At 36.5% G+C, this 18759-nt stretch overlaps 1 protein-coding gene across 1 annotated transcript; it reads left to right on the top strand.

Annotated features, from left to right (window-relative positions):
• Positions 1-1646: 1646 nt before the first annotated feature.
• LOC120769528 (ras-related protein Rab-9A) lies at positions 1647-15647 on the top strand. The gene is made up of 3 exons (XM_040096567.1): positions 1647-2221; positions 14428-14622; positions 14694-15647. Exons 1-3 carry the CDS (start codon positions 2030-2032, stop codon positions 15102-15104), a joined length of 798 nt encoding a protein of 265 aa, XP_039952501.1. The 5' UTR covers positions 1647-2029; the 3' UTR covers positions 15105-15647.
• Positions 15648-18759: the final 3112 nt, after the last annotated feature.

Below are 18759 nucleotides of genomic sequence, written 5' to 3'. Positions count from 1 at the left end.
TATTTTTGCTTTTTCGCCGCACGTTGACTGCACGCTGCTAGCGCACTTCTTGTATTTTTTTTTTTGCCTCACTACAGCGCTGCGCGTAGATTTCACCACCACTACCACCTAACAACACCTATTCAGGACTTATTTTGCTTCTGCTTGGATTGTGTGTTTTCTTATTGTTGTTGCTGCTGGTAGGCAGAATTTCGTGTTGGCTCAATCCCGAGGGAATATTTGCACACTAATCTATCAACTTCGCAATAAAGTTAAAAATTCCATTAGTTATCTTTTTTTCGCTATATATACTAGCACATTAATTTTGATTCAGCCACACACTTATTAACAATTTATTACTATGTCGTATATTTTGAATCAAACATGTAGATATATTTCACACCTGAAATTACTTGCACATAAATACGTACATACGCATTTATGTACATTTTTTGCAAGATTTCCTCTTTGAATTTTTTCAATGAGAAGTAGCACACACGCTCATTTTGTTTTTGCGAAGTATATTTAACAAACAATAATTTCAGCTGGTGTAACGCAATCGACGTCGACTGCAATTGCATACGCTGCTCGCTTGTACACCGCCGTATACCAACCACCGACTGCTGCTGCACGGCCAACGTAGAACTCGTAATAATTCACTAATTTTTGTTTTCATTACATTTTACAATTACAACAAAATCGCGCACATTTTCATTCAACCATAAACTTGTAAATTTGTATACAAGTTTATTTTCAGCTTTTTGCGATTTCATACAAAATGCATTTCATTTATTATTACAGCGAATGTGTGTAATAAAAAGAAGCAATTACTCAAAGGAGTATTGTAATTTTCGCAACTTGCACGCAATAAATTCTTTGCTTTTCTGATTTATAAAAAATCCACTTGCAGAAAACACCGCCAACGCAAAAACACAGTTAACCAACGAATATCAAACAACCTATTTCAGATGTCACAAAAACAACACTGACAACATCGACAACACTGAACGCTTAGCAAAATTAAATACCCACAGCGCAGTGTTGTATGCGGCAGGTAGTTTTCTACAATACCTTTGTGGAAGCTATTCGATGGCCACAGGTGGTGTGTATGCAGGAATTACTATTGCTATTTAAGAGATGAATATATGTATTTATTTATGTCTTATTTAACGATAAACAATTTAATAATAACTTTGTTTGGCTGAAATATGCTGTAATTAACTACTTACTCAACTTATATCAACATGTACAATTTAGCAAAGACATGAACCAACGATTATTTTCCAATTGGAATAGTAATATGCACAGCGTATAAATGCAGATTGAGAAGGGTTACCAGCATTAATCAGTTTAATTAAATAACAAATTATGAATGTAAACTTAAATTAAATGTAAAACAATTGTAAGTTAAAAAATATGCAAAGGAAATACTAACAATTAATTTTAGCTCATTTATAAATGTGCTGGTTTTGACAAGTGCTGATTTACAATTATTTTGTTATTGCTCACTCATCATTGAAAAAAAAACATTTCAGGCCTTGCGAACAGCTGGGTATTATTTCTCCAATTGGAAAACAATCCACAACAAAAGCACCAACTACATCAAGTGGAGACCTTTTCGTTTAACTGAAACTCTACAGCTGGTTTATTTGCTAACTGGTGCTGGAACATACAGGTGGAAAGTCCTAACAAATTTAATTTTTATAGAAATTTGTGTAATTATATTAAATAATAGTGAGTTGAAAAACGGTGCAAATACAACAATAAAAGTTTTTATACAGTTTATAAGGGCAAGCAAGAAATGCAACAAAGTAATTAGTGTACGTTCAGTGCATCGTAAGCTGTCGTGAGCAGTCAGGTGGAACACCAGCAACAACAAATTAGTTATAATTGAAAACTACTTGTTCGTTAGTGCATTTATGTAAAGTATCACAACGGTTTTAGTAAAAAACAAAAAAAAAAATATCAAACGACAACCAGTGCTAACTACACATAACCAGTGATTTAACGTAATCGTTATAACAACAGATAATATTACAAACCTAGCACAATGACGAATATGCGTCCACCAAACAAAACCATACTCCTGAAAGTTGTCATACTGGGGGATGGTGGCGTAGGCAAATCCTGTCTGATGAATCGCTTTGTCTCGAATCGTTACGACGAAAACAACTTTCACACAATTGGCGTTGAGTTCATGAATAAAAACATCGATGTGGATGGCGAGAAATACACATTACAGGTAAGTGGAGCAAATGTCATACAATGCATGAAGGATGTCAAACAAGTTGGAAAAAAAGCTTGATTCAGAATTAAAAAACTAGAACGAGCATGATTTTTTGTTTGCTTTTTATTTATTTATAATTATGTGTGAATTATTAAATGAGCATACACCGCATTCAACAGGAAATCCTATGGCATTGAGCGACAAATGAAAGTCAGAGGCCTATCTATGCCGCTACTTTTTGAAATGTATACCGACTGCATACGAGTATGTACTTATGTATTTATGGATGAATGAGTATAAGTAGCTTCAGTCAACTAATGGGGTGGGAGGATCGGCAAAAAAAAAATAAAAAAATATGAATGAGTGTTTATAGCGAAATATTGCTAACTTTTGCTTAGACAAAATTATTGTTTCTGTTTTTCGTTATAATATACGCTAATATGCTTGTGTATCGTACACATGTGTATATTTTTTTCACTGTGAGTAAGAGTTTTGTAAACAAAGATCTACCTTTGTTTATACAATTTGAATTTAAGATAAAATAGTAAATAGTAGATACATATGTATGTATGTATAGTATACAATCAACGTGATAATTATACAAATTTTCAAGTGTTAAAAACAGTATATTCTGATTTCTGCGATTTTACAGTTATGAGACTTATATTTGGTTAGTTATCAGCCCTTTTAAATTATACTTATGAATGTTGCTCTCAACTTTTCAACGCATTTTGTTTTTCACATTTATTTGCTACATGCATATTAGAGGTGTTAAGGTTTTGCCTTGAGAAAATCGCAATTGACGCTTTCTCTTTGTCACGTGGCTTAATACTTGCATAATTATATAATTTACAATACATATACCGGCTTTTAAATATTAAAGCTTAAAATAACTAATTAATTAGTGCTTAGTGTAGTGATTTTTTACTTTCATTCTACGTAATGGCTTTTTCTTTATTTGTTTATTAAGCTAATTTGTATACAAACACAAAAAAGTTATTACGTACATCTACATATGTGCATATATACATACATACTTACATACATATGTACCGACTATGTAGGTGCTTTATTTACTTGTATCATGCCCTGAACCGCATATATTAAGTGTTCCACGAAGTTTGTAATGCCCAGAAGCAAAATTCGAATATCCTGTATTATATATCAATAGAATTTGTCGTAATCGCCAATATCGGACCATAATGTCACTCACCGATCAAAATCAAGATAACTACATATGTATAAGTATTAGTAAAAGTTTACTTTTCTCATGTTTTCATATATTTTTGTTTTACTTTTCCTTATCTGTCACAATATTTGACCTTAAAAATTTCGCGATAAAAGTATGACGTTTCTGATGTTAATTATAACCCATTGTATCAATGCGCACCTTAAATATGGCATACATGTACATATATACATACATATGTATGAGTAAATTAATACAACTGTCGTCGGTTTGCGCCGTTTGCCGTTGAACTGATGTTTCGCTTGTTGCTACTGATAACGTTATCAGCTCATTAAGTTGCCTTCTTCCCGACAGATTTGCATCAAAATTTTCTGCATATTATTAAATATACATACATATGTATTAGTGGTATTAGTTACAAAGATACAGCCTTGAAAAGTTACGAGTTCGAAGAATAGAATAGAATAGAAAGTAATGGAAACGGAATTTGTCTCGGGAGCAGCTTTTTTATGGTGTGGGGCCCCTCCGCAACGCATGGTTCTGGCCCTATAATTCTAGAAGCCGCAACAGAGTAGGCGAGTTCGTCGGCCAGACCGTTGCCGGCTACCTCTTTATGCCCCAGCGCCCAGATTAGGTGTAACCCGTTGAAAACTGAAAGGCGGTTCAGCCCTCCTATATACCCCTCTACTAATAGCGATTTGATCTCATAAGCTGACATCGCTTTTAGTGCCGCTTGACTATCGCCGAGTATAGCGATACGCTGGTTGCGACCCTTTCTGTCCAATGCTTTGCTACAATCATCCTGTGCCACGGTTTTTCCACTGCTCTGCTTAGTGTAAATATGACTAACTTTTTTGCTTGCTGCCTAAATTTTCTTTACAATGGAAAAAGCTGAATTTTTGCTCGTGACAATATGGAGGAAATTATAGTTTTTACGTTAAATATAGTCGGAATTTTCTCGTCATAAAAACTTAACTATAAGGAATTATTTTCAATAACAGCAATTTTTCTTAAACGACTGAGACTCTATTAAGTAAAATCACCAGGAACTAACACGCTACAAATATGCTCAATGACTGGCTAAGCTTCTGTTTCTATTGTTGTTGTGTCATATATTACAAATAACAGTTTTGTTGTTGATGCTAGCGTGATAGTACGATCATAATTCTAAAACTGTTCCGGTTACCTTAATCCGATTGAATTGGAAGTGGCGCTTCTACTTCCAATTGTGATGTGAACGTTAATGCTACAACTGGTTTCGGAAGCACGATATCAAGATATGTATATCTTTCACAATGTCTTTTAATCTGGCAAGGTCGAAGAATTTAAAATTAGTTGTTAAAATTGAAAAATCGAAACGTGCGATCAAATCAAGGGCATAAAATCTCTAGTGCGACTTTCGAACTGCAGCCAATGGACCAAGCAGTGAGTGCCTAAGACTTGTTTGGGGGAAAAGTCAAAAATCAGTTTTTGTAGCCGTAGAGTTCTGCCGAGTTGACAGTCCTTGACCGGATAAAGATCCGGGTCCATTCCGCTTACTGTTGTGGGAATGGAAAAAGAGAGTTAAATGAGTTGGTTTCATGTGTTGTATGCAAAGAGGTGTTTTGATTGACTGATTGATTGAAGATGAGGAATGCACCGCGACCTTTGGTCTATTGTGCCCTCTCCTAATTCACATAGACTCAAGAGGTGTTTAGTATCGTGCTGGGACTCATTGCATGCAAGACATGAATTAAGTATATCAGGGTCTAATTTGGATAAGCAGAAGTTTAACCTGTTACAATAACCAGAACGCTTCGGCCACTCTCGTTTAACGCGACCATTCATGTTTACGGTCTGCGATGTGTGGAGAGTATACTCCAAAGGCGCCTTTCCTGGATGGAAATATTTCTCGGGAAACATTCCAACAGGAACCAAAAGTATCTGGTCTTCACTATGGACGAGCTCGACGGGAGACATCATGCGACGACCAGAGATAGTCCGTAGTGTGATGTTCCGACTTATCTGTATCTTCCTATCCATCTGCGTCGTCCTGTGCCATCAAGGCGACCATATTGCGGGTGCGTATTTGATGGCTTACAACGCTACAGAATACAAATTTGACTGAATTTTTACAGAAAAACACAACCTTTTCAAACAATTCTACATACATTGTGACAAAAAAGCACCCGAAAATTTTAATTTAAATTCCCCGGATAAATGATATTACAAAAAACTGTATTTTGCTAAATTGGTAGGACTGTCCTTAATTACTATGTGAAATATGAGCGCGATCTGGCAACCAGTTGGTTTACAGCAGCTGCTTAGGTCGGTACGCCTCGGTAGTGCGTTGGGATTATTACAGTGGATAAAAAACTCGAGAGTCAAAGAATTTGTCTCAAATTTTGTATTTCTAACCAAATCCGTTCACGAAGAATCGTTGCGAAAGTTGGAAAAGCCTTATGGTGATTCAGTTTTATGAAAAACACGAGCCTACGAGTGGTACAAAGCCTTCAAAGACGGCCGATAGATCGTTGTGATGAAAATAATAAAAAAAAGTGAAGGAGTGAAGGTGTAGCAAGAGAGCTCGACATCTCTCGCGAGAAGATTCAAACGATTTCGGTGAATATTTTGGGTATGAAACGCGTTCTTACGCAACTCGTCCAGATAAAGCTGATTTTTTTTTTCAAAACGAGTCAACAATCATCGGAGCCACAATTATGCCCGAATTTAAAACAAAAAACGCAATGAATACCATCGATCAACCACCGTATTCACCAAATTTGGCTACTTGTGGTTTGTTCTTATCTCCTAAACCGAAACTGCCGCTCCGTGGAACCCGTTTTCAGGCGATCGAAGATATACAGTAGAGGCCCGCTAATCCGGACATGACTTAATCCGGATTCCACTGTGTTCCGGACAAGGTTAAAAAACTCAAAATTTCTATTATGTCCCTTTTAATCCGTACCGACATTCTCTATCCGTATTCTCTAATCCGGATCACATGTTTATTATTCACTACATTCGCTTTTATGCTTTATTGGTTTAAGTTTTTTTTTGTTTTTGTGGAACATGTGTATTATTTGTTATAATAAAGAAACAGAAATTTATAAATATTTTTTCATAATACATAGTTCTGATATGTCTTTGGTAATCCGGATTTCCTTATATTCCGGATAGGGGCCACTTTTATCCTTTGATCCGGATTAGCGGGCCTCTACTGTAACATAAAATTTGCCTGAGTGTATTACATCTGGTGGGGATTACTTTGAAGGCGACAAAATAAATATTGAATAATAATTAAATAGTTTGTTTTTTATTTACAATTTCCAGGTACTTTTGTCACAATGTATAGGAATTTGCGAACTCATCAATCAGTAGCTGCAACTATTTATATGCAATAAAATTGACACTCACTTGTCGCATTGGCTGTTAATCATTTTTACGTGTTTCATTCGCTGGGAAATTTAATAGTTGTATGTACGAGTATATACTAGAAAACCGACGAAGCAACGAAATCAAAGCCCGATACATTAGTTCGTCGTGTCGTTGCCTTTTATGTCTTAAATGCTTAATTATTCACCATATCCGATCAACAAATGTCGACGATCTAGCTTACAATAGCGGCATCAGATTCTATGTGCAATAAAAATGTATATAATATATAAATGCACATTGCTTACATACATACATATATATATATATATATACATACATATTTATGTAAATCGATTAGTTACATTTAATTTTTGCCGGCAATTTTCGTTTTAATTTACACACAAAAGTTGCCATGCCTTTACAATTTCGATTACAAAATCATTTCTTAATTGCTATGAGCGATTTTATTGTTTAATGTGTACATTTACAAAATTGAATCCCTAATTATTGAATCATGATTCGCCTATAATAAATATAATTACATCAGTGTGTTTATTCAACTTTTTTTTGTTGTTTAGAACGAGTGTTGATGTAACTTATATCGTATATAGAAAAAAACTAACACTAACTACTATAAGAAGTATTAAAAATACACAAGTAAGGTAGAGCTTAGTTCGGGTGCAACCGAACATTTCATAATCTTGCAACTATCAAGGGGTAAAGCTAGGGAAGTACCTTCAGCTACTTAAGACTTCTTAGTTATATGGTGTCTAGAGCAAGTTTTCATCCGAATTTATTCATTCTAAGCACAAAGATGCGCCGTTATAAGAAACATACGCTCTCAGCCGGATGTTCGAAAATTCTTAATATTAGTTATATGGGAGCTAAGTCAAGTTTTCGCCCAGTTTTAGGCACAAAGATATACTGTTATTAGTAAAGCACGCATTGACCGATATATGCGGTGTGAAGTCACCTGGAAGTTTGAAGTCCGATTTCGTCACACTGTAATATAAAAATATCGTTGCGTTGGGTTTGGGACCCGATGATATTGATATCATCGGCCTCAACACCCGCGCCGTTAGTTCTGCTTTCTCCAGAATGGACAAGGAAGCAATGCAAATGGATCTGGCAGTGAACGAGGGCAAGACGAAATATCTCCTGTCATCAAACAAACAGTCGTCGCACTCGCGACTGGGCTCTCACGTCACTGTTGACAGTCATAACTTTGAAGTCGTAGATAATTTCGTCTATCTTGGAACCAGCGTAAACACCAACAACAATGTCAGCCTAGAAATCCAAAGCAGGATAACTCTTGCCAACAGGTGCTACTTCGGACTGAGTAGGCAATTGAGAAGCAAAATCCTCTCTCGACGAACAAAAACCAAACTCTATAAGTAACTCATAATTCCCGTCCTGCTATATGGTGCAGAGGCCGGGACGATGACAACAACTGATGAGTCAACGTTGCGAGTTTTCGAGAGAAAAGTTATGCGAATATCGCATTCGATGGAGCGATGAGCTGTACGAGATATATGACGACATTGACATAGTTCAGCGAATTAAAAGACAGCGTCTATGCTGGCTAGGTCACGTTGTCCGAATGGACGAAAACACTCCAACTCTGAAAGTATTCGACGCAGTACCCGCCGGGGGAAGCAGAGGAAAAAGAAGACGTCCACTCGGTTGGAAGGACCAAGTGGAGAAGGACCTGGCTTCGCTTGGAACATCCAATTGGCGCCACGTGGCGAAAAGAAGAAACGACTGGCGCGCTGTTGTTAACTCGGCTATAATCGCGTAAGCGGTGTCTATGCCAATCAATAAAGAAGAAGAATATAAAAATATCAGAAAAATGTCACATACCAAATTTGGTTGAAATCGGTCGCACAGGTTTCGTGATATGAGATTTTATCTAAAAGTGGACGGTGCCACGCCCATCCTCTATTTTTGATCCCAGCTCACTTTTTAATTTTTTTTTTTTCCACAGGTGACCCGTGCTACTGCGTTCGCTGTGGCAAATTAAAGTTTTCTAAATTTCGTGCTTAGTTATGGTACTTTATAAGTCAACGGTTAATGACTTTTTGTGGGCGTGGCAGTGGTCCGATTATGTCCTTCTGCGAACTCGTGCTTACTTATTTTCCAAGGAAGGCGTATACCAAGTTTCTAGATACCTCAAATTTTACTCAAGTTCCAGCTTATACGGACGGACAAACGGACATACTGTCTTTACAGTCAGTCGCCGGATTTCAACTCGCCTCGTCTCTTCTCGGGAAAGTGTTGAAAAAAGTAAGCAACTTCCCTTCTACTGGGTGTCAGGCCACAAAGGCGTCGAGGGCAATTAAATAGTGAACGAATGGTGTACGGCTAATATCCGAAAACGTGACCTACATTGGGAAAACCATGCATGCCTATACGACGAACTTGACAAAAGCATGTTAAAGAAAATCAAAGCTCGGTGGAACGAGCTACCTGGTTGCAAAAGTCATGTGCAAACCGGTAGATCGGAAGTACACTAAATTCTTGCTGGCACTCGATAGAAAGGATTGTAGGAACATGATCGTTGTTGTTGTGGTAGTGACATAATTCTGCCACTGATTGTCCTTGGCCGGATACAAGTCCGGGTCCGCTCCGGTTACGTATGTATACCCGATTGTCGTGGGAACGTAGTACTAACTGGTCACTGTCTGGTGGCGATACACGCCCGCAAAATGGGGTTGACAGATCTAGAAGGCGGCAGGAAATATCTAGAGCAAAGGCACCAGGGAAACAATGGAACATCTCTTTTGCACTTGTCCCGCATTGACAAGACCACGCTGTAAGCATCTGGGGTCTCCACGATATGATACCCTGGAAGAGGGATCGATAGTGAGGCTATAGAGTCTGTTGAAATTCGTCTCAAGCGCAGGCATCCTAAAATATGACTACTCCTCTTGTACTTAGCAAGTGATCTCCATATGATATCGCAAAGGACCAAAACTGTTCTATGCGCGACTTACTAGTTTAACCTAACCTAACTTATATCTATCTCGATTATATTTAGATGATACATACTACATCCGTTAGGTGAACAAAACTAGTATACACTGTAGCAACATGTTGCCAGACTATAAAAATATTAAATGGGGGATACCCAAGACTGATATACATATACCTATATATATAATATAAGAATTTAAAATGTAGATAAGCATGCATAATAAGTCTGTGCACATAATTGTATCAGCAATTTCCCATTACTTTAGTTTTCCGTAGAAAATTCATGCAATATGTAAATTACCGACAATTTACGCCGTTGCTATAGCATAGTTGTGGTGTGGATAACATACTTGTATAAAATCATTCCTTTTGAGTCATACCTATACTTAGCTCCCTGATCATTCAAGGCTGTTCTCTCGTATGTGTGTTTTTTGAACCAATAGCCTCTTATGCAAACTGCCAGTTCTGGCTCTAAGATCTAGATATCCGAATAGGAAGTACATTGCTTCAGTGTTGCCTAGGAAGATTCTTGAATTCAGAATTCTAAGACGATTGGAAAGTTTGTATACCTGATTCTTGTGATAATGAGTAACGTAATAGGGGGCCTTAATGATCACGATATCTGAAAGTTTATTAGTCAATCGAAGGGCTTTGTCCGTTGACATTTTAGGTCAGTTTCGGTTATTCGTAAGAATAAAATTGAGTAATGATCATTGGTGGTTATTTTACATAAATCTATCAGGTCTGACTTGGATCGTCTGTAACATTTATTACAATGAAACTTATTTTTATTTTGGTTTTGGCAACGTTCTCCACTTCCCTGTTAAGGAATTTTCGAACCAGGTTCTCCGTTGCATCACTACCCGACTTGTTGCGATCTCTCAATATTAAGGTATATATCGGGTGATTTTTTTGAGGTTAGGATTTTCATGCATTAGTATTTGACAGATCACGTGGGATTTCAGACATGGTGTCAAAGAGAAAGATGCTCAGTATGCTTTGACATTTCATCATGAATAGACTTACTAACGAGCAACGCTTGCAAATCATTGAATTTTATTACCAAAATCAGTGTTCGGTTCGAAATGTGTTTCGCGCTTTACGTCCGATTTATGGTCTACATAATCGACCAAGTGAGCAAACAATTAATGCGATTGTGACCAAGTTTCGCACTCAGTTTACTTTATTGGACATTAAACCAACCACACGAATGCGTACAGTGCGTACAGAAGAGAATATTGCGTCTGTTTCTGAGAGTGTGGCTGAAGACCGTGAAATGTCGATTCGTCGCCGTTCGCAGCAATTGGGTTTGTGTTATTCGACCACATGGAAGATTTTACGCAAAGATCTTGGTGTAAAACCGTATAAAATACAGCTCGTGCAAGAACTGAAGCCGAACGATCTGCCACAACGTCGAATTTTCAGTGAATGGGCCCTAGAAAAGTTGGCAGAAAATCGGCTTTTTTATCGACAAATTTTGTTCAGCGATGAGGCTCATTTCTGGTTGAATGGCTACGTAAATAAGCAAAATTGCCGCATTTGGGGTGAAGAGCAACCAGAAGCCGTTCAAGAACTGCCCATGCATCCCGAAAAATGCACTGTTTGGTGTGGTTTGTACGCTGGTGGAATCATTGGACCGTATTTTTTCAAAGATGCTGTTGGACGCAACGTTACGGTGAATGGCGATCGCTATCGTTCGATGCTAACAAACTTTTTGTTGCCAAAAATGGAAGAACTGAACTTGGTTGACATGTGGTTTCAACAAGATGGCGCTACATGCCACACAGCTCGCGATTCTATGGCCATTTTGAGGGAAAACTTCGGAGAACAATTCATCTCAAGAAATGGACCCGTAAGTTGGCCACCAAGATCATGCGATTTAACGCCTTTAGACTATTTTTTGTGGGGCTACGTCAAGTTCTAAAGTCTACAGAAATAAGCCAGCAACTATTCCAGCTTTGGAAGACAACATTTCCGAAGAAATTCGGGCTATTCCGGCCGAAATGCTCGAAAAAGTTGCCCAAAATTGGACTTTCCGAATGGACCACCTAAGACGCAGCCGCGGTCAACATTTAAATGAAATTATCTTCAAAAAGTAAATGTCATGAACCAATCTAACGTTTCAAATAAAGAACCGATGAGATTTTGCAAATTTTATGCGTTTTTTTTTTTAAAAAAGTTATCAAGCTCTTAAAAAATCACCCGATACGATTAAGCTGATTGAAAAATACTACCAAATTGACAGTCCTTGATCGGAGAAAAATCCGAACTGGTCTAATTACTGAACCCAGGGGGCCTATTCTGTAACTCGATTCGAAAATGTATTCTATTCGAAATTCGGATCTACACCGTACACCGACGGCTCGAAGACGTCGGAGGGAATTGGCGCAGGGGTCGCAGGACCACGCACGAAACTCTCCATATCTATGGGTAAGTTTCCGAGCATATTCCAAGCGGAGGTATTTGCTATAAGTCGGTGCGTAGAGTTAAACCTCCAACGCGGCTGTCGCAACGAACGTATAGCTATACTAAGCGACAGCCAAGCGGCACTCAAGGCGATCTCGTAACACGAGTTAAAATCGCTATTGGTGCAGGAGTGTATAGACCGGCTCAATAGTCTTGCAGAATGCAACCAGGTGCACCTTATTTGGGTGTCAGGTGACAGAGGCATCGCCGGTAATGAACTGGCCGATGAGCTTGCCCGCTCTGCAGCATCCACCAGCATGGTAGGACCGGAACCTTTCATAGCGGTGGGTCCCCACACCCTAAAGGAACAGTTCCGCAATGATGAAGCAGTGGGTAGGGAGATACATTGGCAACACCTTCCAGGCTTGCGGCACGCAAAGTTGCTGATGAATGGCTATAACCTCAAAAGGTTTAAAATCATAATCAATCTCTCAAGAGATAAAGTCAGGCTACTGATCGCCTTCTACACCGGCCATTGCAAACTCAAGAAGCACTTATTCAACATGGGCCTAGCTTCTTGTGCGAATTACCGGTTCTGCGATTTGGAACCCGAAACTCCAGTACACCTGTAGAAGCAGAACCAAGGCCCTTGGATCCATGTTTCTAAATAGGGATCATATCGCCTCAATAGCACCTAGCAGTATATTTGAATTCATCAATTTGCTGGTGCTAGCTGAGACGCTGTGAGTCAGGAGAGGGCACAATAGACCCTAGGTCGCGGTGCAATCCTCATCAATTTATCTATCTAACCGACCACTGTCTTTTTCATGCAGAAGTGGCTGCTATTAATCAAGCAAGGTACATACTGCTGCCAAATGCAGTCTCAGTGCAGGTGCTCACTTCACTACGATAGCAAAACGGCAATGCTAGTGCTGAGCTCGCTAACTGTGCGCTCAAAGTTGGTCAGGGAGTGTCTGTACTCACTAGAAAAAGCAACAACCTACTTCATCATCAGACTGGTTTGAGTGTCCAGTCATAGTGGAATCGCTGGCAACTGCAAAACCAACGAGATAGTCAGAGGAGGCACCTTTGCCCGCGATTTGGATCTCCATTGTCATCTTGCGTTCTAGCACTGGACCACTGGATCTCACGTGTGCTTAGTTCCTGTGCGCTGCGAGTTTTTTTTCTTTTTGGCCCAGAATAGAAAGTAGGAGATCTAATGAACTAATTGGCCCTTATTTAATTTCAAAGTTCATTTTGCGCAAACGTAGTAGTTCTTACTGGACATTGTCCAATAGGCGTTCATGCGGTAAGGCTAAAAATCTTGTCGAACGTCAAAATCGTATGGAGGAAGCTGACTTACTCCTCTATTACTCAGCCTTTGCATGATCGAAGTTGAAATATCTCAGTCGTACCTTCGGCGAACCAGGATACATAGCCGAAACTGACATTAGCTGCCTTACAAAATTTATGATAGGCTCAAAACGCTTTGTCGTTTTGTGATGGTCTTTATGATAGTTAATGTATGAGTATGACAGAGGACCGGCGTTATAAGCGGTTCAAGTGAGAGGTCTGTAAGTGCCGACCTCTTAACCTAACCCTAACCTAATCTTTTAAGTAGCACAACAGACCGGCGTTCTAAACTGTCCAAGTAAGAGCCCTCTAAGGGTAGACTTCTTAACCTAACCCTAATCTTATCTTTCGTGACGTTAACAAATAGCTGCTAAACATACGCTGTATGGAGATCAAACTTCACATGAACCTAAAAAAACGTTTTATCAATCTAGGAAAGTGATCCAGTCCGGGTTAAATTTGATCAGATATAATAATTATACATACATATATTCAAAATAACGGATCATGCTACTCGAACAGAATTTAATTTATTGCTGACATCTGCGCTACATTTTATTCCCAAGTTTAATATGATTAAGAAGTTATTTGGAAATTTCTTATGAATTAATTAATAGGTTATCTAATTGGTTAGCTATTGTGTAAATATTCGCTTACTTGTAAATATATGTGCGCGTGTGAATGAAAAAAGTGCAACGAGATTGAATGATTTCATTATAATTCCATTTTATTAAGTTTAAGAAGCACATTCAATTAAACCCAAAGCACAACAAACAACAAGCAACTCATAAAATTCATTTTGCAAAATTCAAAGAAAACACATTTGGATCATTTCAACAGATAATGCAGAGATAAGTTTACATTAAAACCCACTTCGATTGAATTTACCATTTTCGACACCGATTCTTTCATAAATAATATTTGTACACCTAATTTCTTCAAGATCTGGGACACTGCTGGCCAGGAGCGTTTCCGCGCGCTACGCACACCCTTCTATCGCGGCTCGGATGTGTGTATGCTGTGCTATGCCGTCGATGATCGCGACAGTTTTCGCGGACTGAAGCAATGGCGCAGTGAGTTCCTCAACTATGCCGATGTAAAGGCGGATAAGTTTCCCTTCATTGTCGTTGGCAATAAAGTAAGTAAATCACATACATACATTCATTTGACTTTAATAACTATACTTTCGTATGAAAATACGACAAACAGCTCGACATGGCCGCAAAGTATCGTCAGGTGAACTACGAAGAAGTGGAACAATGGTGCCAGGACAATGGCATTACCAGTCTGATTGAGACTTCCTCGAAAGCAGCCAGCAATGTCACAGACGCATTCGTATTGGCCGTACGTCAGTGGAAGCATATGGAGCGCGTTGCCGAAATCGAGTTGCGCCAACAGAGCGATACTATCGATCTAACACGTAGCATACGTTTGGCGCACAATCGTTTCTGCTGCATTGGCGGTGGCAGTAGTGGTGGCAGCACCACATCAGCTGAAGCTGAATTGGAGGATGAGTCGATGCGTAGTGACCGCAGTGGCAGTCGTCCGTCGCCGCTACGTTTCGTCAAGCAGTCGAAAGCGGCTGCCAGGCAATCGCAAGCAACGAATTTCCAGCTGTAAATTTCAGTTTGTGGAATGTGAATTTGTGGCACACGCTCTTTCCTTTTTGTTTGCACTGTTTGCTTTCGTTATGTAAAAGCCAACATTATATAGGAGCGTGTTGTGCAAATTCAGTTGGTTTGAAAGCCAAGTAAAAGCAAGTAAGTCGTAAAACAATGTATCTGATAGACTACACCGAAGGCAGTTAAGCGTTTGTCGCGTGTTGATAGCGTGCGAATCGAGCAACGTTGTTTAACTTCATGTGTAATTCTAAAAACTAAAACGCGAAATGTAAACTAAATGTTAGTCATAAGCTAAATAAGGGTGGAATTTAATGTAAAGAATGCTCAAATTGTTTATTGAACAATTTATAATTATTTAAAGTGAAGCAGATTACTCATACAACGTGGTGTACCTACACCTGTGAAATTATTGCATTAACAAAATATTTTTGGTTAAAATTCCAGATTCCAGTAAAATTTATAATAATTTAGTTTTATTGAGATATTTTGCATTGCAGCAGCCGCATTGAGTATTAACTAGATATTATATAATATAAAAATTATATATAATTCAAATTACTAAAATTTTTAATTTATTAATATTCTAATTTTGCATGATTTTTCTTTCATTAAGAAATGCATAAATGGAAACAATTATAATTATTAGCTACGTACAGGGTTGCTAATTTTATTATCAAAAAATTTTTGTTAATAAATCGAAAATTTTGTTTTTAATCCCAAAATCAAAATTAAAAATTTATATCTTAATCCCAAACTCGGAATTAATATTATGGAAATTTATTTATTTAAAACGAAAATCGGAATTAAAAGTCGAATATATCATTTTTAATTCACTAATCAACTGGAAATAAATGCTTTTAACAATCCAAAAATCGGTATTGAAAATTGGAAAAATTATTTTTAGTCCTAAAATCGGAATTGGAAATACAATTATAATTGGAATTCGAGAATAAAATTTTTTTTTAATCCCAAAGTCGAAATTAAAAATTGGAAATTAATATTTTTTATCCCAAACTCAGAAAAAAAAACTAGATAGATATTAAAACAAGTAAGGAAGGGCTAAGTTCGGGTGTCACCGAACATTTTATACTCTCGCATGGTAAAGTGATAATCGAGATTTCATTATCCGTCATTTACATATTTTTCAAATACCGTATTTGTGTAAAGTTTTATTCCGCTATCATCATTGGTTCCTAATGTTTATACTCGTATTATACAAAGAAGGCATCAGATGGAATTCAAAATAGCTTTATATTGGAAGAAGGCGTGGTTGTGAACCGATTTCAGCCATATTTCGTACATGTCATCAGGGTGTTAAGAAAACATTATATACCGAATTTCATTGAAATCGGTCTAGTAGCTCCTGAGATATGCTTCTTGGTCCATAAGTGGGCGGCGCCACGCCCATTTTCAATTTTAAAAAAGCCTGGGGGCAGCTTCCTTCTGCCACTTCTTCCGTAAAATTTAGTGTTTCTGACGTTTTTTGTTAGTCGGTTAACGCACTTTTAGTGATTTTGAACATAACCTTTGTATGGGAGGTGGGCGTGGTTATTATCCGATTTCTTCCATTTTTGAACTGTATATGGAAATACCTGAAGAAAACGACTCTGTAGAGTTTGGTTGACATAGCTATAATAGTTTCCGAGATATGTACAAAAAACTTAGTAGGGGGCGGGGCCACGCCCACTTTTCCAAAAAATTACTTCCAAATATGTCCCTCCCTAATGCGATCCTTTGTGCCAAATTTCACTTTAATATCTTTATTTATGGCTTAGTTATGACACTTTATAGGTTTTCGGTTTCCGCCATTTTGTGGGCGTGGCAGTGGGCCCATTTTGCCCATCTTCGAACTTAACCTTCTTATGGAGCCAAGGAATACGTGTACCAAGTTTCATCATGATATCTCAATTTTTTCTCAAGTTACAGCTTGCACGGACGGACGGACAGACGGACGGACAGACAGACATCCGGATTTCGACTCTACTCGTCGCCCTGATCACTTTGGTATATATAACCCTATATCTGACTCTTTTAGTTTTAGGACTTACAAACAACCGTTATGTGAACAAAACTATAATACTCTCGTTAGCAACATTGTTGCGAGAGTATAAAAATTGGGGTATAAATTTAGAACTTGAAAATTTATATTTTAATACCAAACTCGAACTTTAAATTGTGGAAATTTATTAATTAAATCGAAAATCGGGTTTAAAAACTGGATATATCTTTTTAAAGCCCAAAAGCGAAATTAGAAATTGGAAATATCATCTTAAATCCTAAAGTCGGAATGAATATTTGAAAATATATATTTTTTTAATCCCAAAATTGGAATAAAAAATTGTATTTAAAATTTTTCTTTGTATCCCAAACTCAGAATTAAAAATTGATAAAATATTTTTTAATATTAAAAAAGACATTTCATAAAATAATAATATAAAAAAATAAAAATATAAAATACATTTTTTTTATTACTTTGGCAAGTATTCCAGAGATTAATTTTTTCAGTTGTTTAATCTGGTACTTTGTATTAAAGTTAAAAATTTCAACTTTTAAGCCAATTTTTTGGATTAAAAATTTTTATTTTAATTGAAACAATTATTCTTTGTTAATTGCTTTAGCGAAAATTCTAGGGATTTTTTGGATTAAAATTTTTGAATTGTTTAATCCAGTATTTTGTTTTAAAATTTAAAATTTCAATTTTTAATCCGATTTTTGCGATAAAAAATTTGTTTTTATTTTTAGTGATTTACATTTTTTATTGTTTAATCCGGTATTTATTATTAAAATTTAATTTTTTTATTTAAAATTTTAATTTTATCTAATTTTAAATTTTAAACTGATTTTTTGAATTGAAAACATATTTAAAATTTCTTTAATATACAATTAAAAATCTTTAATATAAAATTAAATTTTTTTTAATTTTAAATTTTGCTCTAATTTTTGGGATTGAAAACATATTTAAAATTTATGTTAAATAAATAAAATAAAATAAATAAATTTTTTAATCCGGTCTTTGGGATTAGATTATTTTTTCCACGATTTTCGAGATTGCAAAATAATAAAAAGATAATTTAACCTTAATTTATTTATCTTTTTTATGAATTTTTGCAACCCTGTTTACATTTTCATTAAAGTTTAAATTAAATTAGCAAGGAAAAGCTAAAACTAGAATGTAAGACAAAGCTTGCCTTTATAAAAAAACGTAAAAAATATATGTTTGCCTATATTAACCATTAAATATATTTACATAATGCAGAGTTTTCAAATATAATGGAAAATGTACAAAGTAAGACCTTGCTAAGGTTGAAACTAGCTCATTACTTGCATATTCCATTGAAACTGATGTGGAAAAGCTGCTTTGGAAACCGTTTATTTCAACTATGTATACATTTCTTAATTTGAGCAAAGTATACAACTTATTTATTTATTTTATTTTTTATTTTTTCAATTTATTTTTCATGTTTTTTTCAATTTATTTATTTTTTTTTCATTATTTTTTTTATTTTAAATTTTTTGTTTTTATTATCCATTATTTTTTTGTTATTTTCTAAACTACCTTAACCTCAATGTTTTGTTATTTGAAACGCAGCAGTTCTTTAGTTTAGTAAACAAAAATATTCATGAATATTGTTTAACCTTACATGACCTCAATA

Source organism: Bactrocera tryoni, chromosome 2 (genome assembly GCF_016617805.1).
Source record: "Bactrocera tryoni isolate S06 chromosome 2, CSIRO_BtryS06_freeze2, whole genome shotgun sequence".
NCBI classification, from domain to species: domain Eukaryota; kingdom Metazoa; phylum Arthropoda; class Insecta; order Diptera; family Tephritidae; genus Bactrocera; species Bactrocera tryoni.
This window is presented reverse-complemented; position numbering and strand designations above follow the sequence as displayed.